This window comes from Physcomitrium patens, chromosome 4 (genome assembly GCF_059467195.1).
Source record: "Physcomitrium patens ecotype Gransden chromosome 4, ASM5946719v1, whole genome shotgun sequence".
Lineage (NCBI taxonomy): Eukaryota > Viridiplantae > Streptophyta > Bryopsida > Funariales > Funariaceae > Physcomitrium > Physcomitrium patens.
In genome coordinates this window covers 8,212,709-8,239,180 of record NC_143413.1, presented here as the reverse complement: position 1 = coordinate 8,239,180, position 26,472 = coordinate 8,212,709, and the positions used below count along the sequence as shown (strand labels likewise).

At 36.0% G+C, this 26,472-nt stretch overlaps 4 protein-coding genes, 1 long non-coding RNA gene and 1 other non-coding gene across 8 annotated transcripts; 2 read left to right on the top strand and 4 right to left on the bottom strand.

The window, feature by feature from the left end:
- Positions 1-236: 236 nt before the first annotated feature.
- LOC112280784 (polyubiquitin) lies at positions 237-1,637 on the bottom strand. Its single transcript, XM_024516615.2, has one exon. The coding sequence runs from the start codon at positions 1,515-1,517 to the stop codon at positions 372-374; it is 1,146 nt and encodes a 381-aa protein (XP_024372383.1). The 5' UTR covers positions 1,518-1,637; the 3' UTR covers positions 237-371.
- Positions 1,638-1,728: 91 nt separating this feature from the next.
- Positions 1,729-4,116, top strand: LOC149989378 (uncharacterized). Its single transcript, XR_016502558.1, has 3 exons — positions 1,729-2,026; positions 2,311-2,703; positions 3,319-4,116. It is a non-coding gene; the product is annotated as an uncharacterized LOC149989378 (long non-coding RNA).
- Positions 4,117-9,064: 4,948 nt separating this feature from the next.
- On the bottom strand, positions 9,065-11,164 carry LOC141045313 (uncharacterized). The gene is made up of 5 exons (XM_073533509.2): positions 11,144-11,164; positions 10,818-10,963; positions 9,753-9,861; positions 9,370-9,663; positions 9,065-9,254 (listed from the first exon to the last, which is right to left on the bottom strand). Exons 1-5 carry the CDS (start codon positions 11,162-11,164, stop codon positions 9,165-9,167), a joined length of 660 nt encoding a protein of 219 aa, XP_073389610.1. The 3' UTR covers positions 9,065-9,164.
- LOC112281965 (U6atac minor spliceosomal RNA) lies at positions 10,857-10,985 on the bottom strand. Its single transcript, XR_002969727.1, has one exon. It is a non-coding gene; the product is annotated as a U6atac minor spliceosomal RNA (small nuclear RNA).
- A 259-nt stretch (positions 11,165-11,423) lies between the features above and the next one.
- LOC112281889 (small ribosomal subunit protein eS8) lies at positions 11,424-13,243 on the bottom strand. The gene is made up of 5 exons (XM_024518878.3): positions 13,211-13,243; positions 13,007-13,079; positions 12,510-12,837; positions 12,147-12,313; positions 11,424-11,633 (listed from the first exon to the last, which is right to left on the bottom strand). Exons 1-5 carry the CDS (start codon positions 13,212-13,214, stop codon positions 11,555-11,557), a joined length of 651 nt encoding a protein of 216 aa, XP_024374646.1. The 5' UTR covers positions 13,215-13,243; the 3' UTR covers positions 11,424-11,554.
- A 5,155-nt stretch (positions 13,244-18,398) lies between these two features.
- On the top strand, positions 18,399-22,179 carry LOC112281471 (protein yippee-like At5g53940). Of its 3 annotated transcripts, none has more exons than XM_024518027.3 (6): positions 18,399-18,885; positions 20,173-20,362; positions 20,550-20,593; positions 20,835-20,943; positions 21,402-21,457; positions 21,720-22,179. In XM_024518027.3, exons 2-6 carry the CDS (start codon positions 20,267-20,269, stop codon positions 21,781-21,783), a joined length of 369 nt encoding a protein of 122 aa, XP_024373795.1. In that variant the 5' UTR covers positions 18,399-18,885; positions 20,173-20,266; the 3' UTR covers positions 21,784-22,179. The 3 variants fall into 3 exon arrangements, with proteins under 3 accessions (XP_024373795.1, XP_090105775.1, XP_090105774.1); XM_090249649.1 differs by having other exon boundaries at positions 18,399-19,839; XM_090249648.1 differs by having other exon boundaries at positions 18,399-20,050.
- The last annotated feature ends 4,293 nt before the right edge of the window (positions 22,180-26,472 follow it).

Below are 26,472 nucleotides of genomic sequence, written 5' to 3'. Positions count from 1 at the left end.
CAATTGACAAACTCAGTCAGTCTCACAGTTCGCATTAAACATAACTGTGCATTTTTATATAAGATAAATAAATTATGTTAATGCTACAAAACCAACAGAGGCCTGTCATGTTTCGTAATGGAAGTAAAATAACGGATGAGAGTGAGCAAGCCTATCAACCGTAATAGTGATTGAAATGCACAACATACAGCTCGTGTCTAAAGCAAGAAATAGGAGGGAGACAAATTTAAAGAACCTTATGTAAGATACAATGAAGTCACCTGTTTACTGAACGGTAGCATTTGCCACAAAATATGAACAGTCAGAACATTTCAGTTCTTCACGGGAACAATTCTGGGGAAGCACTCTAGAGCAGGAAAGACAATGAACATTCAAAATCCTCCTCGAAGGCGCAGCACCAGGTGCAGTGTTGACTCCTTCTGGATGTTGTAATCAGCAAGAGTGCGACCATCCTCCAGCTGCTTGCCGGCAAAGATCAGACGCTGCTGGTCAGGAGGAATCCCTTCCTTGTCCTGGATCTTAGTCTTCACATTATCAATGGTGTCCGAGCTCTCGACCTCCAGAGTGATAGTCTTTCCGGTCAGAGTCTTGACAAAGATTTGCATGCCTCCTCTCAGCCGCAACACAAGGTGCAAGGTAGACTCCTTCTGAATATTGTAATCCGCGAGAGTTCGCCCATCCTCCAACTGCTTCCCAGCGAAGATCAATCGCTGCTGATCGGGAGGAATACCTTCCTTGTCTTGAATCTTTGTCTTCACGTTGTCGATTGTATCCGAGCTCTCGACCTCCAACGTGATTGTCTTGCCCGTCAACGTCTTCACAAAGATTTGCATACCTCCCCTCAACCGCAACACAAGATGCAAGGTCGATTCCTTTTGGATATTATAATCAGCCAAAGTACGACCGTCTTCCAGTTGCTTACCTGCAAAAATAAGCCTCTGCTGGTCGGGAGGGATGCCCTCCTTGTCCTGTATCTTTGTCTTTACATTATCAATAGTATCGGAACTTTCCACCTCCAATGTTATCGTCTTCCCCGTCAATGTCTTGACAAAAATTTGCATACCACCCCTCAACCGCAACACAAGGTGCAAGGTCGACTCCTTCTGGATGTTATAATCCGCGAGAGTACGCCCGTCCTCCAACTGCTTCCCAGCGAAGATCAATCGCTGCTGATCGGGAGGAATACCTTCCTTGTCTTGAATCTTTGTCTTCACGTTGTCGATAGTGTCCGAGCTCTCGACCTCCAACGTGATTGTCTTGCCCGTCAACGTCTTCACAAAGATTTGCATCCCTCCCCTCAGCCGCAGGACAAGATGCAACGTCGACTCCTTCTGAATATTGTAATCGGCAAGGGTGCGACCATCCTCCAACTGCTTACCGGCGAAGATCAACCGCTGCTGGTCGGGAGGGATGCCCTCCTTGTCCTGAATCTTGGTCTTCACATTATCGATAGTATCCGAGCTCTCGACCTCCAAGGTGATGGTCTTACCGGTCAGGGTCTTCACAAAAATCTGCATCTTAAAACAAGTTCTCACAAACTCTACTACAATTTCTGTATACAAGACACTGGAAAACCGATCCTAAAGCACAGAAACACGCCTTCAATAACCGGAAAAAGAGGCCGAATGGAGAGAAGTACCACCAAGCAGTGTCGGATCTGGAAGAGTTGCGTTGCTTTTAAGGCAAGAACGCCAACCACCCAGAACGTTGCCCCTTCTCGTTTTTCACGACCTGCCCGTCTACCCGAATCCTACGCCCTGTTGCAAAAACGTAAACTGCAATCAAATGGTTCCTCGATTTCTGTCTCTTTCTTTTAATACGTTTTCACCAATATTAGCATACTTTCTCTTTGGGAAAGTTCACTTTGTCTGCTCCCAAAGAAGAGAAACGCCGTATGGTTTTATTTCTTATCGACTGTCATGCGAAGTCACATTGATGTTGTGAAATCACATACTATTTGTAATTTATAATCCGAAGTGATCAATACTGGAAGTGGAAATGTCTTTGACATGAAGGATCTAGGAAGGTATAATCCCTTGAGTGTCACTTTTTGTAGGACTTGATCCTAAGAAAGCTCCACCAGGCTATGTACTCAGCTGATTTTAATATCCTTTGAATCGTATGTAATACGAATATCATTGCAAAAAAAAACTTTCTTAATACGCCATCACCTTAATATCCTCAAAAAGTTTAAAAACACTTCGTAAGGTGAAACCCTATTTTGATTTAAAAACTGGACCGAATTGGTGCCAGTTAATCACTTAAATACATGTACATTAAATAAATCAGTTGGAGTAGCGGTTGGAACAGGGTAATAGTTGGAGTTTAAGAGGACCGAGTGCCCAAGTCGGAGACCCATTTCCAGTCGGAGCGAACGAACAGACTGACGAGCAACGAACGCATGGACGGGTGGACAGACGGACGCGTCACACATTGCCACTAATGGCGGGACGAAAGGACGAAGAGCGGAAAGAAAAAAGGAGGAAGGGGTGTCCTCTAAGTCACGTTTCCTTTTCGCCTTTTCCGGTGCTAACTTTCTCGGTTTACTTTTTGGCACATCTTTGGCTCCACGGTAGAAGGCCCTGCCAGAGGCAGAGTTTAATTCCAACGCCAGAAGGATAGATGCCACGTGAGCAATGACAAGTGGAGGAAATGCCCCCGTGAAGATCGTTATCATTCCAATCAAAGTGGCTTGGGTGATGGGTATCTTTTTTATCATACCCGTCTACGTGGAATTTTCCTTGGGGCAGCCCGATAAGGCATTTACACAGCAGCGCATGCACATGTATTCACTCCTATATTAGCAAGTTCCACACATCGAATCCAGAAAAACACAGTTTCCTCCTATGTTTGTTGGACTTTGGATCAGCTATTTCTAATTTTAGGGCAATATATGTTTCATATTCCATGATTCTCTATTGACCCACCACCACTAACAAAAGAAATAACAAAGGAGGAGACGTTGATCACTACACTAGCGCATATCTGAATATTTAAAAGACTGTGCAATTAGATAATGACTTATCATAGTTGGTTTTGCAAGATTTGTTTTGTTATAACAAACTATTTCATGACCCACGTATCAAGTGAATTTTTTTACTACACAACTTTTGTTAGTATAATGACAATTATTATCATTTATTCGATAACGACTCATTGAAGTAAGAGCGTTAGATTCTTATTTTCAATACACATTAGAAAAAAAAATACAGCAACAGAGAATAAGAATCCAAACACAAAAGCTGTAGGACAAAAAACAAGGAAAGATCGTTCTTAACTCTTCGAGGTCACTGACATGATATTGTGAAGATTTTGCAGACGTCCAGTTTAATTTTAGGTAGGGGATTGTTCCCAATTGAATGGTGGGGAGGTTCACACGCAGACTCATCGTGGGCTCCGCCTCGAGATCGGATGGAATCAACTTAAATATGACGTGGCAAACTCTGCCCGATGGTGTGGCACGCAGGGAGAAAGGGACAGTGGTAGGTCCCGCATGGGTGCCACCTCAGCGCATTTTGGTGAGGGGCATTGGATAGGCAAGAATCGTGGTATTTGGGGAAGGGCTGATCCCGCAGAATTCCCTCACTTTCACAACTTCCAAGCTGTACAAAGGACAAGTTTCGACAAACCAGAACTTGACAAGTCAGCATTCACCGCAGCAGGAGGATTGGACATGGTGGAGCCACCGTGGCTCAAGAGGGAGTTGGCCTGCAAGATTCCCTTGCACCCTTCCAGATTCCCTTTCTGGTCAAGATGCTCTCGGTGAACGACTATTGCAAAAAGGCATTTAAAAAGCAAAAGCAAGTTAGCAAAGTGAGGGGTGGGATGATCCACTTGGTTGGTGGATGACCCTCTAGGGTCCTCCACTTTCTCTTCAACGTTGTTGCCCAAGTGGAAACTTAAAATAGTGGATGTGAATGGAACAGAATCAAACCACATCCAAAGAATCATGACATCACACACAAATTTGTTAGTGGACATTCATCTTCTCTCTTCCTTTTTCTTTTTCATAACACTTGATTTCAAATTGTAAATGTACATAAACATTATATGAGTTTGTTAAAATCAGTTCAAGTGTTGGACCCCATTCAAATGAGTAAGTATCTGCAAAATATCCGAAGAGAGCATAATGGAAGGAAGGAAAGAAGGAAGGAAGGAGAAGGGGGAGTGGGAGTCCAAGTGATAGGGTACCTATAACCGCGCTACCAGTTTTTAGCAGGGCAAAGCAAAGGGGTTCAATCATCTGCTCCATCACAATCCCTCCCCCATGATTGCATACTACACAAAGGAGACCCGGCATCTAATCATAGATAATTCTACGTGTCGTAACATCGTTCGTTCATAATAACGCTACCAGATCTTAACACGTGTCGAAACCACAACCCATCCTCTCATCCACGTCGCGTCTTTGTCCTTTACCTGTAAAGGAGAGAGGGAGAGATTAGGGTTTTGATTCATCGCACAAATTGTGCTTGACGGATGAGTGATGGAGAAACTCATGGGCACCAGAGCTGTATCTGAACGCAACGGAGAAAGTAAGGCTGGGGCGCACAGACTGACACCAACACACACACACCACCACTACCACAGTTATGGTACCGCACAGCCCCGAATAATGGTGCCAGTGATATCACACGCTGCAACTCTGTACCATTCCCCCACATCCCCCCCCCCTCCCCCTTCTCCAGGGACCTCTCTCTCACCTTGCACGAAACATCGTCGTCTCCGCTTTTTCAAAATGCCTCGGAGTTCATATCCACTAGCTCTCAACAACAACAACAACAGCAGCGTACTGTACTTCGGTGAAAGCTCTCTTTCTGCCATGAACTCATGAAGGGACGACCACTTGGAGTTCACATCACACTCCATCACTTTAGTTGCGTCACGTATCAATTGAGCTTCATCTTCCAGTCGGACTGTTTTTTAATTAATTCTCACTCAAGTTGTCTCGACATTCAATATTTGTGAAAGAATGAGTAATATATTTATAATCTTGTGAGTTATTGCTTACAGTAAGGTCATAATTTGGAAGTGTAGGTTGAAGTGGGATGGAAGTGATTAAATACAAATATTAGAAGTTTGAGATCTACTTACGTATCTAGGATAAAAAAAAGTCACCATGTGGTTGGTTGGTTATATATATATATATATATATATATATGTTTTTTCTATTATCAACATGATTTTGTATAAATGGAAGGAATAGTAATTTTAGAAAAGAGTAGTAATTTTAGAAAGGAATAGTAATTTTAGAAAGTTGCAGTTTTGTAAGATAAGAATACCAAGTTCAAGCTTTCACAAAAAATTAACAATTTTGTAATTGGTGCACAATTTCTTCACCTTTGTGCACCACACATTGTTTAAAATAGTTGTGGTTAACATTCTCTATCTTGTTGACTTTTACCTTCGTAGATACGAACCATTGGAAATGTATGCCATATAATCTTTAAAAAGCTGATTGTTTATTTATTTGTTTAGCCATCAAAGAAAGTAAGTTGTTGGAAGAGTGTCATTGTGTACTTTTCCTAGACTACAAAAAATAATATTGTAACAATTACAAATTTAGAAGTGTCTTACCTTAATTAAAACAAATAAAAAAATGATTGTATATACATAACAAAAGAGTGATATATGCTATTCTTTGGGATCCTATCTACATGCATACATTTAATAAGTCTTTTAATACTGAAAATCTCATTCTTTTCAAATTGCTCTAAATGAACCAAAATATAATAAAATAGAATTTTGAAAATATTCTAATGTACAAGTAGTCCAAAATGTTACTTCTAAACAATCTAATATTAGTTAATTATTACACTTCTAAGACTTGTAATACATGTACAAATTAGACCACTTGTATTTAGTTAAGATGTCGTTAACAGTAACATACAGTTTATTATCTACCATTGGTAAAAGATGAATTAATTGATTTTCGTTACTTTTCTATTCCTAATATTTCCAGGTTGTCTAAAAACCAATTATTCCTTTAAATAGAATGTTTTCATATTTTTTTGGATTTTATTATTTTAATTATTATTTTGTATGTTAATGAATATTTTACATCATATTTATAGATATTTAAAGTATAAACTACTATTCAAATTCAGATTTTATTTTGGGTTTTAAAGTTTAAATAAATAAATAAATATATATATATATATATATATATATATATATATATATATACAATAATGTTTGTTAATACATATGGTTTTTTTACTTGCAGTAGTGCAATAAATGTTGAAAAATATTTCTACTCCTGCAATATAGTTATAATTATTATAATTATTATATCTAGATTTATTATAAAAAAGTATTTTTATAAAAAATAAGTAAATTCTATCAAGTAACTTGTTATAAGTTTAAAAACATTCTAGAAGATACTAAAAGCATATGTATAAAATACAACAATAGTTCCTTGTAAGAAAATATATTAAATATGATTTATGCATATATATAGAGACATATTTTTATTACTTATGAGATATAATATCTTAATGAAATTCATTCATACATTTATTTGTTTTTGCTTCATATTCTTGTATTGCATAAGTTACGGTTGTCTAATATTATGCATTCTTTCTTAAAATTTGAGTCCATCATAAATTTAAGATTTTAAGTGATCTAAGTTACATATTTATAGATAATGGTTTTTTTTTCAAATTTGAATTGCTTGAGATATTTGAAGTTTTATTAAACAATGACTTTTGAGGTAGTTCCAATTATAGAGACCTGTTTGTAGAAGAGATATTTATTTCATTGTTCTTTGATTTGTTTTTTAAATTAAATATTATTTATTTAATTTAAAACTCAAATCTGAAAAGGTTATATAAGTACCTAATTTAAATTTAAATTTTCTATAAATATTATTTATAAAAGATAATATTTATTTGTTAGTATAAAATTCAGTTTATCCTTGCAATCCATATTTCTGTCTATGTATTGTAATTAAATACATGTTTATTTTATTTTATTTTATTTTTAATTTTAATTTATCTTGTTGCTCTAATAGGATATTGAAGAATTTACTCACATTCATTTTTATCAAAGAGTGGCTATTGTTTTTGCAATCTTATTTTATATTTTTAATAAAATTTTAACCAATATTTACTTTTAGAGTAGACAGTGCATTTTTTTAGTTTTTTAAAGTTCTACCAATTTAAAATGCTAAAGACATACATCTTTAGACAGTAGATTTCTTCTTTAAATTAATTGATTTTCTAAAATATGTATATTTTTACATTTTGATTTATATTAGCAAATTTGAAGTATAAATACTTAGATATTTGATTGATCTATCTTAATTATTGCTGTTTATTAGCATTGATTTAAGTTTTTTGTTTGGTTCAATCAATCGTATTAAGTCTCATTTCTCTTGTATTTTTATAACCTATTTTCTTGTAATTTATTTATTTAATTTTAATAAGCCATACTTGTCAATATTTTGGTAGTATTATTTGGTTTATTATTTTTCTTACTACTTAGAGACGTATATATATATATATATATATATATATATATATATTAGAGTTTTTGTTTGATCTTATTAAGATACTTGCAATATTTCTTTCTTATTCTTTTATTTGCAAAAAAATTGAGTATTTATTTATTATTTTATTTTACTTATTATTTGTACAATATGATAGGTTTTTTTTTTTTTTTTTTTTTTTTTTTTGGCTTATTGCAACTCACTTTTTGAATATGTTTATCAATAAAAAAAATTCCAATAATAAAAGAAAAGACAATTTTTGTTAAATTCATTATTTAATAGATTTTTTTTAAAGAATTTAATTTTCCAATTTCCATTCATGTGATTTTAAAAAATAAATAAATTACCATACTAGATTGCTAATAAAAATTTAATTTTTTTTCTTCTCTTTTTTTTTTGGATCCCTATACAGTTTTTTCAATGAATTTGTTAATTATTGTAGTACTACTTTGAGATTTGTCTTGTACCTTTGTAAGCATGGTTCATATTAGGATTTGAAGGGTTGGAGATTGAGAAGAGTTGAAGCTGTTTATTACTGTTATAAGATGCATGCACTCCCATTTGAATGTTATAGTAATATATCAACAATTTGTGTGGCAATCTTGTTTTTTTATAATAATAATAATAACAGTAAATTAAAAAAATACATAGCTTTTCTTTTAACCAAATGGTTTTGATAGTTTCTTTAGTAAGATTAGTAATCTATCAACTTCTCTTAGCAACCAACACACCATTACAAAGTATACAATAATAATGTATTCTTTAATACATATCTACATACATACATACATACATACATACATACATACATACATCTATTTTTTAATTTAAAAAGTCAATAGTTGTTACTACTATCTTCATAAGTAGAATATCAATAATACCGCAAAGTAAATTACAAAATAAATTATTAGATTTTACTTCACCTTGTCAAATAATGACATAGAGGAATAACTATAAAAATCAACTTTGGTCTAATGCAAATAAGTTTTAGACAACTTCTCAAGTCATCAATTGCACTAGAGCATGAAAAACCTTCTTTGTAAAAGATTTGACACTTACTTTCTCCATCATCATTATTTTTTTATTATTATTATTTTTTATGGGTATGAATCTTCTTCTAACTACTTCTAACCACTGCTAAAAGCCTTTTGAATCAAACAAGACAAGAAAAAACACCTTTTCATTTGCAGTGATTGTGAAAACCTTAAATCTCCTACACCAACCAGAACTTAAGTTACCACCACTACGTCGCTGGAAATTTAAAGTGATATCCTGAGCAAATTGCAGATTGAATGACAAAAAAAATCACTCGAACAAGACTTCCCTCTCGCAGACTGCAATCTCTCATTGTGTAAAACAAGTCCATGAGGGCAAATGCAAAGGAAAAGGTGCATTACTGGAATCGGCATTGTAGGTGGAATTCTAGTACAAAGGAGTACTAGAGCATTACAAGGCACCAGGATACTTGTTCACACAATGCAGGTGCAGATTATGAACCTGGGTGCGGTTCAAGCAGATGGGTCCAACCAGAACACAAGCCTCAATAAATCCAGTCGTGAGTGGATTAGACTGTACTACTCTCCAGTTTAGCTTTCCATGTCTATTGTGGCATTCAGGGGGATCAAACACACAGCCCCACAATCTTCTTCTGCTGCTTTTGTGATGTGCACATACCCTACTCACTTGTGAAAATCATCAAGGTCACTGAGTGTTTTGTAGGTGGATCGATGTAATGCCTGCACTTGCTAGTGCATGTCAAACCATTCTGCCATCCAACCCAACACTGGTTAAATTGTGTTGGTTTCCCTTCAAGATTTTGGACGAAAAAGGTTTGTTGAAAGGAGAATCATGGCGAAATGTGCGAGTACTTATTCAGTTACCCATTCTGTATAAATCAACAGAAATTGCCGTCTCTGGCATGGTTGAAGAACTGTATCGATGACAGTGGCAGTCTGTTGAAAAGTTTTGTTCTCATCTGCGTCGCACTGTTCCTCAACCTCCTGCGTTATTAAGAGAGATACCATATTCTCAAAAGCTGCACTCACATCAGCAAAATTGGACGGTTGTGCTTTAGACCCATGGCTACTGCATCCTTGTTTGCCGTTCGCATGACCCTCGCTACCATCACAGCAGTTGCCAATCCCTTTCACATAACCCTCCCTTGACTGACATCCCTGGTGCAGTTAGCGAACAGTTGCAAGACAAACGTGCATTTCTAGATACAGTGGAGGAGAAACTCCACCTTGACCAGTCTGTTTCTAACCTTCATCCGAGAAGATTTCTGCTGAGTGAACAGCGAATATTTTGGCACTAAAGCGCATTGTTCTTGCCAGCAGGCATTGTCATTACGTATATTGTACTCAACTCCGTTTCTGTTCACGATAATGAGGACTTAGGTTTTGAAATCACAAACCTATGTTTAAATTGAGCATAGAGATGACTCGAATCAGACAATTTTAACCATTAGCGCGAGTCACACATGGTCTGTGCAAGTCAGCAGCACAGTAGGCACACAAGCTCGTACAATCTGGTAAAAGAGTGACACTATTTCTGGCAGTTAATAGTTCCCGATGAGTAATAGTAAGTGAAGGTCCAAGTCTCATAGAAACGAAAATTTTCAGAGTCGATGAATGTTAAACAAGCATTTATTCTCCTACTAGAGCCCAGTATCCTAGAGACACAAACTATGCCGAGGCTCCCAACAAATCGTCCACAAACATTTGCTGAATGAATATAATACTCGTCAAAATTGACAAACCAACGCTGTCCGAGTAAACAAGGGAACAGAAAATCCCACCAACTTGATCCCCCTCTACTTTAGCTTTGCGTAGGGTTTAATTTCGCCATCGCCTTGTCCAATGCGACACTGGAGCCAAGTCTTCCAAACTTACGAATCCATCGAAGAAAGTTTCGCGATTGGGAAACAGTGTAAACCGTGCGAGATTGAGGAGCAGTTGTCGCTAGAATTCGCCCAGACATCTGCGAAACTAGAATGTATAAAGTGGAAACCAAAAATTGAGCCTAGAATCACCACAATTCAATGACGTAGAGCAATATGTTTGTGACGAGGAGCAAGTCCATCGCTTTGAAACCACGTCGAGGAATAAACTAGACATGCAGAAAGTTCATAGGCATGCTTTTAAGATGAGTAGCGCAGAGTGCCACACATTATTTACATGCACACCTATGCACCTTTCAGTACTTCATATCCACATGCCTTTCCTTGATTTTATATCTCCTTGGCAATGGTTAGCCACGCTTTAAATGAAGTGATGGACATCGAAGGGGACGGGGGCTTGCGGAATGACCGACTTGGCATTACACCCACCTGAAACTTCGTTGAGTTACAACATTTAAGGTCCTACATTCAAAAATTGGGTTCAGATCCGCGATGGTTGCCCATAGCGCGGGAAGCCTTAACCTCATGTGTAAAGCCCGAAGGCTATTCTCGTCCTTATCGAGGGAGATGCTAACCTTCTCTCGGCTCAACGAACACAACACTCTTTAACGCTTGCACATAGTTATACTGCCCATCTCACTCTCCGCCTAAGATTATGGGTATATTACGGCACGTTAAGAGGCAAGGGTTGGCGGCGTGCCAATCTCGGCATGATAATGTACAGAGGCTAGTTTCCCCCGATACAACTAGCGCACTGTAGCAGTAAGGGTACCCATGGGGATCGCAGAACACAATTGAGGACGCATGATGGTTTCGCACAAGATTCTCGAAATGCACCTACGAAATTATAATCCCAAGATATTCTAACGACTTCACAGAAAGCAGGCTCAAGTACGCGATAGTGCACAAACATGGAATGAATAGCTCTTGACTAATCATTTCAGCGTCTTTGTAAAAAGGAAACCGAACATTTTCTGCAATGAACGACGACAAGACGCTGCACTCCAATGCCAAGGACACAACACCAGAAGTAAGTTCTACGTGGGAATTTTCATCACAAGAAGACTTGCGTGGATAGAATTCAAATAACTTCCTCAAAGCATAAGTTTGCTAACGCTTTACACATCATTATGGTCCTACCAGCTGACTATCAGAAATATTTGGGCCTAGACAGCAGCCCCCTTGCCCTTTTTCTTCTGAATTTTCTTTTGGTAGAATTCGAGCTCCTTGCCCTCCAAGATGTACCTGCGATAACCCCAAGAGTAGTGTCAGCGATTCCGACTCGTGCACATTGTTCGGATACCCCATGCGACTATTTTGGCTAAGGTCAGTAAAAAAATGTTAATTTTTTTAAAGTGCACTAATTGGAAAAAGCTTCAACATTGCACATAACATGCATACAAAATTGCTCGACGTAACAAAATGAGCAGCCCTCACAGTTCTGAAACTTTAGATACACTACAAATTAGAGCACCCATCTGACTATGATGAGACAGGACACATATTTTCGGAACGACTAAAGCTCTGGCGTTGTTTACGACATGCAAACCTAATCTTGTGTGGGAAACTGATAAGTCTACCTCTGGGAAGATCCACAATTTAGGGTTTCGGACGTGCTGATCATTACGTAAGGAAGCAAAAACCGTAGGTATAAAACGTGAAACTAAATAAGCCCAGAAGACAATATTAAAGAATCATATATAAACAATGTATCAAGAGCACAAACATGACTGCTGGAGGGTTTCTAGATGAACGTACCCGTCAACGCGACCACATTGACCAGGTCGAGAGGCAATGCAGGCGAGCAGCCTACCGCTGGCAAACTGATCCTCCAGATGAGCGTCGAGTTTTTGGCTCTCCACCCTCTTAGCTATCTTCCTCAGAACGTGCTTGCTCTTCTTCTCCTCCTCAGTAGCTTCAGCCTCCTAAATGAGGTAAGAATATATGAAAGTTAATCCAAAGTACCCTCTTCAAAATGAAAGGACAAGAAGTTCAGACGACCAAGAAATTCAGATTTCGTGACAATGCCCTGGACTTCACTTTTTGAATGCATCTGTTCGAGTCGAGATAACATATTATATCAAAGATACAAAAAAACCAGGCGGATATAATCTAGCAAACCTCAGCATCCTTCTTGGCAGCGGTTTTTTTCTTCTTGCCAATTTCGACGCCGTAGTGCTGGCTGTACCACGTTCGGAACGGGGCGGCATCAACCTGGATGATAGCATTCTTCACCAAAGTCTGGGTACGAACCAACTCATTGTTCGAGGCGTTGTACACCACATCCAAAACTCTGGTCTTACGGGTCACAGCCTCCGAGCCCCACGAAAAATTTCCGGTATCCAAACGAAGCGCCCTGAACTTGAAATTTCCACCACGCACACGGATACGCCTAACGGTCTTGTTGCTAGACAGTTTGGTCATAGCACCCTGTCTTCCCAACTCGTACCTACAACACACCATCCAACGCCATTAAAACCCTAAAAAACCAGAAATTACAAAATCCCCAACATAGTAGACACCACAATCATACGAAGCTCTCAAAACGACTACCCAGAGACCACTCAAATGACAGTATTCACGCGTAAACGCAAAGTAAAACCCAGATGAATACATACTTGCGCTTCTTGCGCCATGACTTCTTCTTGCCTCCAGTTGCCCGTCTCTTGTGAGTGGAATCACGAGAGATACCTGCACAGAGAGTGCCAATAACTCCGACTCATCAGAAAGAGGCACGGACTTCTCAGTCATCTAAAACAACAGGGAAAAATCTACGCAGTACGTTAAGGAGCCATGGCAGGAGGAGGAGCAGCGAGACTTACCCATGGTGAGGTCCGCAGCGATGCGATGCTTGAAGTAAAGTAGAAAGAGAGGCTTCGATGGTGCGGCCTCGGGCTTTAGGGTTTAGGGTCGCCTCTCCACCACGGCTTCCCACCCTCGGCACGGCTGAGGGTCCTCCGCAGGAACCTATAACTGCTCTCGCTTTTCCGCGGGCGAAGTGGAGGAATGGCTCACGGCCTTGGGTGTCTCTTGCACACGTTCTTCGATCCTAGTTGTTAATTTTAAGTAGCATAGGACACACTATTCCTCACGTCCTTTGATTATAGTACCTTCGTTATTCTTTTGATTGTTTCAATGTAATAATGGTGACGTGGCCACCCACTTTGCTAAACACATGAAAATTGTTGGCTCCTGTAATTCTAAAAATACTATTACTGTTATTTTTAGCTTTAAAAACATAATCCATTAATTAAAGGGGATGTTAAATAGACTCATGCTTTTATTAAATTAACCCACTCATCCCAACTATCATGAAAAAAAAAAAAAAAAAAAAAAAAAAAACCCATAGATTCATTTCTCCACTATTGGAATAAAAACAAACCACATTCATCATGACTATCATATTCTTTATCAAAGGTGGATCTATTTAATAAAAACATGGGTCTAATTAACATTCCCTTATATATATATATATATATACATATCTCTCTTACTTTATTATTTTATATTATTTTGTTAGTGTATTTTTTTATTACACAATAATAATTCTTCAACAAAATAAAACATGTTTAAACATATACAAATTTACATTATTAAAATTAATATGCTATAATATGATATATGATATAAATATATAAGTATATTAAACTAACTTATAAATATTTTTTTCTGTTAAGATCACTCCACTATTATTTTTTTAAATCTCATATGTTAAAGATATAATTTGACATTGTACATATTGGATAAGATATGACAACCATCATAGATAAATTTTATGATTTGATAGTTTGAAAGATTTATGATCTGGCCACAGTATTATATGTAGATGGAAGTAATCATATATATGTTTCTCTGTACAAAACAATTAGCATGAACTACATAAAATTATGGTCATTTAGTTTCAATCACATCTGCACAAGTATGATCCAACACATACAATATCGGCTGTTTGAATTTGAGAAGGTGAAGTTGTTTGTATGAAGTTTGTAATAATTAACAAAAGTTATTTACAATTGAAGCTTAAAGATAAATTTGTAAAAATGGTCAGTGCTTTAGTCACATGCATTTTGTAAATTTTATAAAAAAATGGTAAAAATGTATTGATCAAAAACATTTTATTGTAAGAATTATATATCTAAAAAAAAATTAATTTAATGAACATCTTATTTGAAAGTTTGGGATACATAGTTCAAAACATGGAATTTCCTTTATTTTTCAAGAAATTTTTTGAAGCTTATTTTAAGAGATTGAGACGAAAAAATGGTTGTTGTTGTTGTTGTTGTTGTTGTTTTTTTTTTTTTTTTTTTTTTTTTTTTCTTTATGATAATTGCACATTTATGATCAAAACTGAAAACAAAGGTTTGTGTTTCTCTACTTAAATACTTTCTTATTATGATAAATGAACGAAACTTATTTTAATATAGGTAACCTAAATTATTTTGGAAGAATTTTTGAATTTGATAATACTTTATTATATTGTCTCGTCATTTGACAAATATGCAAAACATAAATTCAACCCACAATGTCCATTAATCAGAACATTAGTTCAATATTTGATTATATATATATGGATTCTTTTAAAACATAGTTTTTATGATATATCTAGATGAAACATTTTTTTTATTTTAAAATAGAAGTAATCATTTATATGTACATTTAGTAGAAATAAATAGAAGAAAGTAAACTAAACAATAAACAAATGCTTTTATAGGTTAAGAGGTTCCAATGCACTTCAGATAAAACATTTTGTGGTGTTGCAAATACTACATGTGAATTCCACATGGGTTAAGAACTTGAATGATGGTTTTCCAAAGGCATAAAATAAATAAATCTTTATATATATATATATATATATATATATATTGATAGTATTAAATCTTTTCTTGCATATTCACATCTATGTTTATATAAATCTAATACCAACAATTCTTACAAGTCATTTCTATTTTATTTTACTAAATTCATTTTTTTGTTTTATTTCACTAAATCACTATTAGATTTCAAGTAGATTTTGGTTTTAGTTGCAACAAGTAGTGGCTAATTTTATTTTATACCATGGAACATTGCACAATAAGGAATAGAATATTAAGAGGAAACATTTGGTGTTGCAATTGCTATCATTAAAGGTGGATCAAATTCAAGTAAATTGCTGAGTAAGGGAAAAAAAAAAAGAAAAAAAAATGTATTGATTTCTTAGATTTTTTTGCCTACAAAATTATAGACCTTTAATCTTTACAAGGAACAGCCTAAAATAATGTAGACTACCTACCAATAAAAATGATGAAATAATCACTCCATTAAGTTTCTTATTTTGATAATTTTGGTTTTTGGTTTTTGGTTATTTTATTTTATTTTATTTTAAGAAGACGATTAAGTTAAAGATTGCATAGACCTATATATATATATATATATATATATATATATAAATATATACATATATAATTCTTCACTTACGTTTTTATGGTACTTTGTCGGGCTATCTTATTTTTTTAAATAATCTTCAATCTTTAAAAGAAATATTCAAAAAACATTATGTACCTGAAACTAATGTTTTATTATAAAATAAAGTATTTATATTATATATTGCATAAACTTTTGCAATCAATTTTAGTATTCATTAATAAATTTCTTAAATAAATAAAAGAATATATTAAAAAGTTTTGTAGGTTTCTTTTCTTTTACTTTTTCTTATAAAAAAATTTATATTTTTTAATGCTACATAAAAAATGATTAAAATCCTTTAATTGTATCATACAGGGACATTATCGAATATAGTTGTTTTACTTAAATTTTATTTTATTATTGTCATCAATCTATCGTTGATTTTTTTATTGTATGTATATATAATATATTTGAAGATTTAAAATATACATAAGCTATACAATTAGGATGTACTTGTGTCTAAGATTAAACAACAAGATGTAATTGCATGATGTAATGTAAATTTTTATTTTGCAAGATATGTTAAATCTGGAATGTTTATTATTAAATCAATAGAAAAAAATTAGGTCATAAAGTGCAATGTGATAGAACAAATATTTGTAGACTTTACTATTTACTTGTAACTCTATATTCCAAAACTTGCATAAACTTTGTTTTTTGTCACAAAAAGTATTATATTTAAGTATACATTTTGATACAATTTCTTCACATATGTGTTATTTGACTTATATATTTTATCCTCAAGTATAGTTTTTTTTTTTTTTCCATAATCACTTAAACAATAATCATCTTAAAACATGATTAAAACATGTGATTAAATTGCAATGGTTTAAGTATTTTATTTCTAAAAAGATGATTTCTTTTACCAAGATTACTCGATTCTTCAATCAAATTTATTGAATATTGTCCAAAGTTATGAAATACATTCAAGCAAGATTTGGATTTTTATTAAAATTTTATAAAACAAGCTATAATCTTTAACTATCTTACATAATCTACTAAAGCAAGATTAAAATCTTTTGTAAAATTAGTTTTTAAAAATTACTTTATGGTTGATTATATTTATATATTTGATATATCTTTTGTAATATTTATTTTATAAATTAATATATATATATTTTTTATTTATTTTATTTTAAGAAATGATATATATCAAAAAAGTATATTAACATCAGAATTATATTTATTAATAGAACTTTAAATATAAACAAAATATTTTTAACATATAAAAATAATTTTTTACTAAAAGACAATTTCCTGTATTTTAAATTTAATTATTCATATTTATAATTTCAAAAAATACATAGATTTGTTTTCTTTTTTAGTAAAGAAGTAGGAAACACACAATCATTTTGTAAAATAAAAAATTATTACATGATTTGAGCACGAAAAAAGAAAAGAAAAAGAAAAAGAAAGAAAAAAGAGTTTGAGATGTATAAAAATACAACATGACAAATTACAAGTTAATTTATTTCAAATTTATCAGTAAAAATGATTACATACGAAACATCTATCATGATTCTTATATATATATATATATATATATATGTGTGTGTGTGTGTGTGTGTGTATATATATGTATAATAATTGTAAAAATAATAAATACAGTTTTGTTATTAGAGATGATCACAGACATATTTTATTTTTTTAATAGGAATTTAACATTTTGTCAAGATAAAAGAGGTATCAACATTATATCATGTGACTTCATGAATAAACGAATGAAAGGCTGTAATGATGCACTAACATGACATTAATAACTTGTTTTGATCATATACTTAAGTTATCTAAGAGAAATATAATTGCATTGAGACTCAACCTCGATATAAATATACCCTTTTTTGTTTAAATAACAAAAATTAGTACCGTGTGAACAATGTCGAGCAATTTAAATTACAAAAAGAAAAAGAAAAATGTGGAGCGGCAAGAAGGATCTTTAAGAAATCTTAATCCGTTATACTAATTTTAAAAGAAGAAACTAGACATACAAGAAATGTGTATAAAAGGTGGTTTGGTGACGCCTCCTATAAATGGAGTGTAACGTGGACTCATGTTTAATAATACAAACGCGGACCCAACCCCAAAATTAGCAAGGTAGAAAAGCATCTCCCCATTTGGATGAACTACATCCACTTCCACAACCACACATCAGTCGCGAAGGCAAGACGGACGAATGAAATATAGATCCCCACAGCGCCTTCCTTCATTTCATACATTCATCCATTTATACATCCATTTCGTGCACATTAAGTCGGGGGGGGGGGGTGTGTGGTGATGCCTCGGAAATGGGAGAGGGAGGGATAGGGCCGAACAAACAAACGAACGAACGGAAAGGGACAGATAGAGAGAGAATCTGGGTGTGGGGATGAACGAAGTGTAGACGGAAAGGAAACGAGAAAAGTAAAAGGCTTTCCTTGGCCTTCTTCTCGCTTTCCCTTTTCCTTTGCCTTTTCCCTTGAGCCTTCCCTGTCTTTGGCATTGGCTTTGTCTTGTTGCATGGTCTTGCGTGGGCACAATTACACTACTTCTTCTACTACTAAGCTTGCTACTACCAGCACCAGCACCACCACCATAGCCAGCCAGCCAGCCGTCTTGCGTATTCTGCTGCTGCTGCTGGCTGCTGCTGGCTACCATCTTCTTCTTCTCTCTCTCTCAATCTCTCTTTCTCCTTCTCTTTCTCCTTCTCTTTCTGTCTGTTTCTCTTCTGATTCCTCCTGTTGCATCTTCTCCCTCATCCTGCTCGACGCCTGCTTGTGTTTCTCATCCGTCACCTTGTCGGTTCTTCTTCTTCTTCCTCTTCTTCTGCTGCTTCTATTTTCGACACTGGGAGATATAATTCCGCTAGTCTTGGGTTGGAAAGCGATTGTCGTGCAGGCTCTGCGGGCTGCCCTTGGTGGTACCTGTGTTTGAGAGAGAGAGAGAGAGCAGCAGCACCGAAAAGTCTCTGCGGTGGAGGAGTGGCTGAGTTATATTGTGACGTGGGTAGGGTGTGTGTGATAGAGGGGGTGACGGGGGAGAAGTACAATTGGACAACGAATTTGCGAGTGGTTCTCAGGTTCGGGGTTTTTTTTTTTTTTTTTTTTTTTTTTTTCGGTTTTTTTGTTTCGTTTCGTTTGTGGGGGCTGGGTTGAGGTGGATGTGTGAGTCGGAGCGTGTATGGTTGTTTGTATGTGCGTGCGTATGTTGCGGTTGTTGATCTTTGTGTAGTGGGAAGCGTTTGTGAGGTCCAATTTTACTCGTTCGGTTGCAATTTGGTGGGTGGTGTGTGTTTGTTGGGTTCATGCGTGCCTGAAATTCGATCTTCATGTTCGTCTTGGATGCGTTGGGTTGTTAAGCTTTCCGATGGCTGTTGGGAGCAGGAATTGGGCTTCGCCTCTATGGACGTCTGTTGTCCATGGTTGTGTCGTGATGGGTAGTCATCTGTCATCCGGGGAGCGTGGTTGTTTTGGTTATCGTGAAGGTCCTCATCGCTTACCCGTGGGACCTTGCTTACGTGGCCGTGACGCATAGAATTGCGTCTCGGGCTTCGCATTGACTCGAACATCGGTAGATTGTCAGCGTGAATTATGTTTGAACACTCTTCGATTGCGTCAATTCGACGCCGAGCGAGCAGTTCGTGGGCTATGCATATTCTTTATGAAGTGTCAGAAACCTTTTTACATGCCATACGTGCGTCGCACTCCTAGTGTCTAATCTCCTCTTGGGTGCGCTCTTGATTTATCTGCCACTTCATTTACCTTTTGAACCATATGCGCAAATTTGCACTGTATGGACATCGTACAATCCAGGATGGATTTCTTCCGTGTAATCCGCCTATGGCTTGTTTGACGTTTGGGTATTGCGTGTTTACCGTCTATTTTTTATGTGTGGATAGTGTTTGGATTGTGGTGGAGACGAATCTCGACGTTCTCTCCGATAAATCACGTTTCTCTGTGCCAATGGATATCTCTTTGACCTTCTTTCGACTCTTAGAAGGCTTCGGTTGCGAGTTCTCGAATATAATCACGATGTAGGTATAGTCGTGGTGGCATCGTTTATAATGTATCAGATGCGCTCTTTAGTTTCTTTGATGATGGTTTTTTCCATGGTTCGACAGCAGTTTAGTCTATATCGCGGCGATGGCTGCAGTGTGACGTCTCGTTATTGCCTTTTGGTGTTGACATTGTGAAATAGCTGTCAATCTGAAATGCGTGTCCATTCTACTCGGAATTGGATTGGAGGTAAGGGACTGACGGTAGGGAATGGCCTTGTATTTTGGTTCTGCATAATGTGATTGGTGAATTGATATGTACCCACTGAAGTTGTCTCTGAGAATGCCTTTTCTTCGTGATGCCATTACCAGCCGGTGACAGCGAGATGGGATTCCGATCGTGAGAACTGTGGGGTGCTTGTGTTATAATAATAAGCACATACAGGAGAGAAGGAGAGGCAACATCATGGGCAGGTTGTACTTGATACAATTGGATGGGCGCATCTATAGCTGTCGGAATTGCCGCAGCCACTTAGCTCAGTGCGATGAGCTGGTCTCGAAGGTGTGGGCCTCAATCTCACGCTGTTCTGTCTATCCTATTTGTTAAGTCACCTGCCGTTGGTATTTTGGAATCCTAGCATCTACCAGCCTTTTCCTGTGTACTGCAAATCTGAATGCTCCATTATGTCGCAACTTATCAGGAACCTATTTTCCCAATGCCTTAATGTTCCGTGCGCTCTTTTTTGCAGTCGTTTCACTGCCGACACGGAAAGGCCTACCTGTTCAATACTGTGTAACTGCCCTATTCCTTCTCAATGCTCGTCCTGATAGTGTTGCATACGTTATTCAATAATGTAGTTAATGGGATCATCTACTGAATTTCTCTTTCAGAAATTTAGGAAACGCCATTTTGCGTGTGACACTGGTGCTTTTGGAATACATATCCAAGACTTTTTATAGAAATAAATCAGATGGGGAGGAGCTTTGACTCAAAAAAACTTCTTCTGGTCTGAGTATCTCGTTTTGAATTACAGGGTGAACGTCTCTGTTGGGCCACTAGAGGATCGAATGATGACCACCGGTAAACATACGGTGGCTGATATCTTCTGCAACAGTTGCCAGCAAGTCGTGGGGTGGAAATATGTAATGCTTCTTAAGCCATACTCCACCGCTCGTTCAGCAATTGATGCAATTTCAGTGCAGTCCTAGATGTTCACACTTCCGGCTGTATTTGAACATGTTGAGAAAGGATGAAAATATATTGCACCGGTGTTTTCTATTTGTAGTCCTCTTGTGATTGTATCCAGATTGGAGCGGGAATTTATTGACAAATTTGGGGGTGCATTGCATGACATATTTGTCAGTGGGTAATTACAGGATGGTATTGTTTACGTGGGCTTGGCTGATTTTTTTGCGGAATGATGTCTTATCTTTTGTAAGGATGTCTGTCTTAAAATGAAGGAAACTTAGAGTTTTATCCTTTTTGATGATTCGACGGACTAGATTCGATTGTCTTTTGGTGTTTTAAGAGGGATGTTTTCTTTCTTTCATTCTTCCTTGAAAATGAAGGGTTTAACGTGGATTTATTTCCTTGTGAACAGGAAGTGGCTTTTGAGAAGAGCCAGAAATACAAAGAGGGCAAGTTTATTCTTGAGCGGTATGCCCTGCTCCCGTAGTTAGAATACCAAGTCACGCATATTTGCTCTGCCCCGTGAACCTGTCACCTCTCGTGATACTCCATGTAGATATATGATTATCTCTTGGAGCATTTTGGACTCTGCTTTTGAATCAAGCTGAACACACTCACTGTTAGCCACATCCACTGAGGAGTACTATCGGAAGTTCTTTATGAAGAATGAGTGGTTTTTGTGGTGAGTCTTGGTTGGAGCAGCTGTCAATCGTTCTCTTTACTGAAACAGAGCCAAGATGGTCGATGGCGACGGCAGCGATTCATTTCCAATCAGCGATGGAGATGATGAATAACCCATCACTTTGTCTGCCTCCACGGTCCACGGCGTTAGTATGGCGCGTCCCTTCCAAGGTGCTGGTTGGTCCCATTCTGCAACCCCAAAACCCAGCACTGGCCCCGCTTCAGCCGCATCGATTTCGGTTTTATGGTTTTTTTCTTTTTTTATTTATTTTTATTTTTACTTTATTTGTAAAGGCCAATAATCCATTTCGTAGGCACGACCTAGCGCAAACCGGGGGAAAAGAAAAAGAAAAAGAAAACTGCTGAATTGATTTGGATAAAATTCTTGTGGCGTACTTGTACAAACTTACAATGGCCAATGTGCTGCCGGAGCAGTCAGCACTAACATTGATGTACATACTCTTTTTAAGTTCCTCCACGTGCAATTTTTTTACTTCTACTTTTTAAAATATTTGCATTACTACCACTACTCTCCAATACGCTTCTCATGTAGTGTCTGTTCGTTTCTGTACTTGTCCATTTCTTCTTCTTTTTCTTCTCCTCCACCACAATAATGCTCGTGTATTGATCACTGTTTCAATGAACATCGCTTTGCTTTGCCTTCCCGTCAGTTTTTGTTTTTGCTTTTTTGCTGCACATAAGAGTGGAAGTCGAGAGGGCTGAAACAATGGTGGATTTCAACCTGCATGATTTGACAGTGTGAGCTAAGTTTCAACCCTTCCCATGGGTTCTGTCACATCAGTCCAGGTTGACATTGATGTTTTCCGACTGTAGTAAGATGGGTTCCTTAGGGTATGAAGTCTAGTTGTGTGCTGCCTTGTTGTGTCAGTAAAAATGTGGACACTTGTGCAACCCTGCTCCAATGAAGTTTCTTGTGTTGATTCTACAGCCTGGGATAGACTGGATCCAGCAAAACTCCTCCCTCTTTCTCTGCCTCTATCAACTCCCTGCTCACCATTCACACCCCCTCCACCGTAGCAGCTTGTTTGCTTGCTTGAGTGCTTCATCTATTTCTTTTTGTTTTAATCCTTGAAGTCTGTAAATTGCAATATTAGGTGGTTCTTGTGACTGAGGTGTTCATTTCCACCTGTCGTGTTTTTCACCGAAAGCTGCTGATGCTACTGCTGTGATCAAAGAATGCACAGAATGAAAGCAACACATGGGGAGAAAACAACCAAAAATAAAGGAAAGACTTCTTCTTCTTCTTCATGACACAGAAAGGGCTTTGAAAGTGTGTGCAGTGAGTGGTGTGGACTCTGATGAGCATTGTGCTTGAACAGCCTCATCAACCCTTTGTGCAGGACTGCACTTGGAAAGAAGAGAAAAGAACATCAAAACAAGAATAATATTATAAAATACAATAAAATAGAAGCATGAAGAAACAGAACCTCCTCTTGCTTTACTGAAGACCAATGCCTTCTTCTTCTGCCACAATGTGGATATTCTTTACAAACTAACTTTTTATTAATGAAGCAAGAAAATGATGTTGTTCTTGTTGAAGCAATAGTTGACAGCCTCAAAGATCACCTCCCTCCTTTAAGGTAGCCAACCCATTGTCAACCACCCCCCATTTCCAACCTACAGGATAGAAAATTTCCGTTAGTTTGGCAACCTATTGTCAACCATGTGCTGGGATTTAAACATTTATATAAATTCCATTTTTGTCTTTTAATTATATAGAAACACTTGAAATCCTCCTTATTTCTATTTCTATATATGGGTGTATTTTTATTTTATTTTTACACTTATTGCAAATATGCTCAAATACTTAAATTATTAAAAATGGGTTGTCTATCTTAATGCCAACCATTTTAGATATACCCCATGACCATGGCCGTGCCAATGTATAAAGGAGGTCGACCTCCCCGTGTCTTCCTTCTTCTATTCCCTTCTACTTTGTTTCCATGCTCTTTCTATTTTGGTGAGGAAGAGCAACACATGGATGTTGTGGGAGCTAGTGGGCACAATGTGGACAACAAAAAAACAAATGAGTGAATGGTGGGCAACAAATTTGTGAAATTTTCACTAGTCAACACATAAGGCCAAATTGGTGTACCAAATTGAGAATTTTTGCAAAATACTAAAAATAGAATAAAATAAAAGAATTATGCATTTGATGTGGAGCACTCAAAGGGTCATAGTCCTCACTTACCTTGGAGATGGCATGGCAAGAAATAATTTCATTTTCCACAATGTCAAGATGTTGTTTTAAATGTGAGTGATTAAACATGCAATTGTTGCTCTATGCTTTTGAATGAAGATTAAAAGGAAAGAAAGAAAAGAACAAAGCTTTTTCTTGATTATCTATTGGAAACTTTATTTGGTCTTAGGTTGTGCATCCATCCCTTTTTTTTAACCCATACTTGTTATACCCTACTTGGGTGTATGGCAACGCCTTGTATGAAATGCCTATCATGTGGTACATATTTTAATTTTGGATCTTTAGTTTTTTTCGTAGATTTTAATTAAAGATAATACAAGTAGATAATATATAATCTATGCTATTGTCTAATTATTATTATTATTATTATTATTTTATTTTGGTTAAAAAAAGAAAAAGAAAAAGTATATAAAATTGTATCATTGTCTTAAAAATGTAATTTTAAAAATCAGATACTTAAGTAAAAAAATGAAACCATAAATTGTGAATTTACCATACATTACAACACATAATGACAACATTTGCTTCTAATTGGAAAATGACGAATCAGGTTCATGCATATCATTTTCTACTTAAAAGCAAGGATGTACATTCAACATTGCATATGTGTACATGTGCCTAGATACATCCACTTTGTTTTGTACTAATTGTATGTCATCAAAGAAAATATGCGTGCAAAATACAAATGAAAGATATCACATGGTTTGATATCTAAAGTTCAAAAGCGTTGCAAAAGAATATACATGCATAATAAAATATTGATTTGCACATTCTAAAAAGTTGAAACAAAACAAAATAAAACTGGGCATGTGATTCTACATGCATTTATATGGTCCATTTAATCCTGTATACACATGGAATAAAAATGGGTCCATGTAAGCTTCTAAGATAGCGAATTGGAAACCCTAAATCACAATCAAGCTTTGCAGGACTTTTGGACCTTCATACACACCCAAGCTTGCATAGCTGCCATTGCTGACCCAAGAGGCAACTATGTCTCTTTCACATGAAAAAAAACAGAAGGGAAGTAAACTTATATTTTTAAAGCAGGAAATGCAAAAAAAGAAACAAAAAAAGAAACAAAAAAAGAAAAATAGGACATATGTGGGCCATGATGTGTATTTGCATGTTCCCAAAAAGTTACAAAGTAGTGGATTTGGCCTCTCTTTTTCATTATGATATATGAGTCTCTTCAGAGCTTATCAATTGCAATTAAAGGATAGGCTATGGTCATAACTACACATCATCCCAAAGAATTTAGACTTTACAGCTGAGATTAGGTATTTTTCTTTTCTACTTTGATCAAAAACAAAATTTAGATTTTGATATTAACATTGAAAAGTAATTGTGAAGGCCAATTGAATAAAACTGTTTGTTAATGTATTTTTTACATGTGAGAAATTCATATAATAGAAGCTACTAAAGATACTAGGTTTAATGTTGATATCAATCAAATTTATCTGTTCAATAGATACTGATAATGATGTTGAGAATTATTTAATCTTGATTGTATAAGAGAGGAAATATTTCTTAACATGTTTTTGATTTAAATGCTATTTATCAAGTTCATTTAAAAAAATATATATCATTCAAAAATAGTAGATTGCAATGAATTAAACACAAAACAACATATACAAGGTAGATAGTTTGAATTCTAGCTATAAAATATCAACTATGCATAATGGATCTTACTCTTGGGTTTACATTTTTTTTTTTTTTTTTTTTCTTTCTGCAATGAATAAATAAATAAATAAATATCTTATATTTTTCTCCATCACTCTTGTCACATGTCAATAGAGAGCATCAAACAAGAAATATAGAGTGAAATAAAAAAGTTCAAAGTTTCTAAAAAATGACAATTAGACTAAAAGCTGATTTTTTTTCTTTAATAACTGCAACAATTGCAAAATAGAAATGTGCATTAAAATTTGATTATCATCACACACAATCCTCGAAGCCACAAAAAAGAACTTTCCACGATTCAATTCCAACAAAATAAACATCTACACCTTTTTATTCATGGCAACCCCAAACTTCCAAAAAATGAGAGAATTGCTCACAGAAACTACAAAACAAAAAAAACAAAAAAAAAAAAATAATAATAAAAAGGAAAAAAAGAACAACTTCCAAGATTTGCAATTTGAATCTCAACTTTAAAATACAAACCATGCAAAATAAACCTTACACAAAGTTTATTTGTAAAAAAATAAATAAAACAGAACAAAACCAAAAAAAATCTTTAAGTTAAGCCAAACCAAACTAGACTTTTTCTTGAACCCCAACATCCCTCCATGAAAAACAAATGGAATGATGCTGGAGCAAGGCCCAAAATTTTTGTTGTGAAACAGTGCACATCCATGCATGCAAGCACCATACACGCCGGGCATGGAAAGCAGGAGATTCTAGCATCCCTGTAACAAAAGAGGAGAATGAGGAGGAAGAGGAGGGAATTGTTGTAGTAACGCAAAGCAAAGCAAGACCTGGTTATGTTGCATTTGTGAGTGAGTGAGGGCATCAACCCAGCCCAGCTCTCCATATCAAACCCAGCTCCTCTTGATTTCGGCACCCAGTTGCCGGATTT

Bases quoted from the DNA above. Each gene is read 5' to 3' on its own strand.
- LOC112280784 (XM_024516615.2), bottom strand. From the start codon at position 1,517: ATGCAGATTTTTGTGAAGACCCTGACCGGTAAGACCATCACCTTGGAG.
- LOC141045313 (XM_073533509.2), bottom strand. From the start codon at position 11,164: ATGGGTACCCTTACTGCTACA. The intron at 9,862-10,817 runs GTGGGTGTAATG...TATCGTGAACAG, and splicing joins GTAACTCAACGAAGTTTCAG to AAACGGAGTTGAGTACAATA. The intron at 9,664-9,752 runs GTTAGAAACAGA...TAACTGCACCAG, and splicing joins AGAAATCTTCTCGGATGAAG to GGATGTCAGTCAAGGGAGGG.
- LOC112281889 (XM_024518878.3), bottom strand. The intron at 12,838-13,006 runs GTATGTATTCAT...GGTGTGTTGTAG, and splicing joins TCATGGCGCAAGAAGCGCAA to GTACGAGTTGGGAAGACAGG. The intron at 11,634-12,146 runs GTACGTTCATCT...GGGTTATCGCAG, and splicing joins CAATGTGGTCGCGTTGACGG to GTACATCTTGGAGGGCAAGG.
- LOC112281471 (XM_024518027.3), top strand. From the start codon at position 20,267: ATGGGCAGGTTGTACTTGATACAATTGGATGGGCGCATCTATAGCTGT. The intron at 20,944-21,401 runs GTAATGCTTCTT...CCTTGTGAACAG, and splicing joins AAGTCGTGGGGTGGAAATAT to GAAGTGGCTTTTGAGAAGAG. The intron at 21,458-21,719 runs GTATGCCCTGCT...TTACTGAAACAG, and splicing joins GGCAAGTTTATTCTTGAGCG to AGCCAAGATGGTCGATGGCG.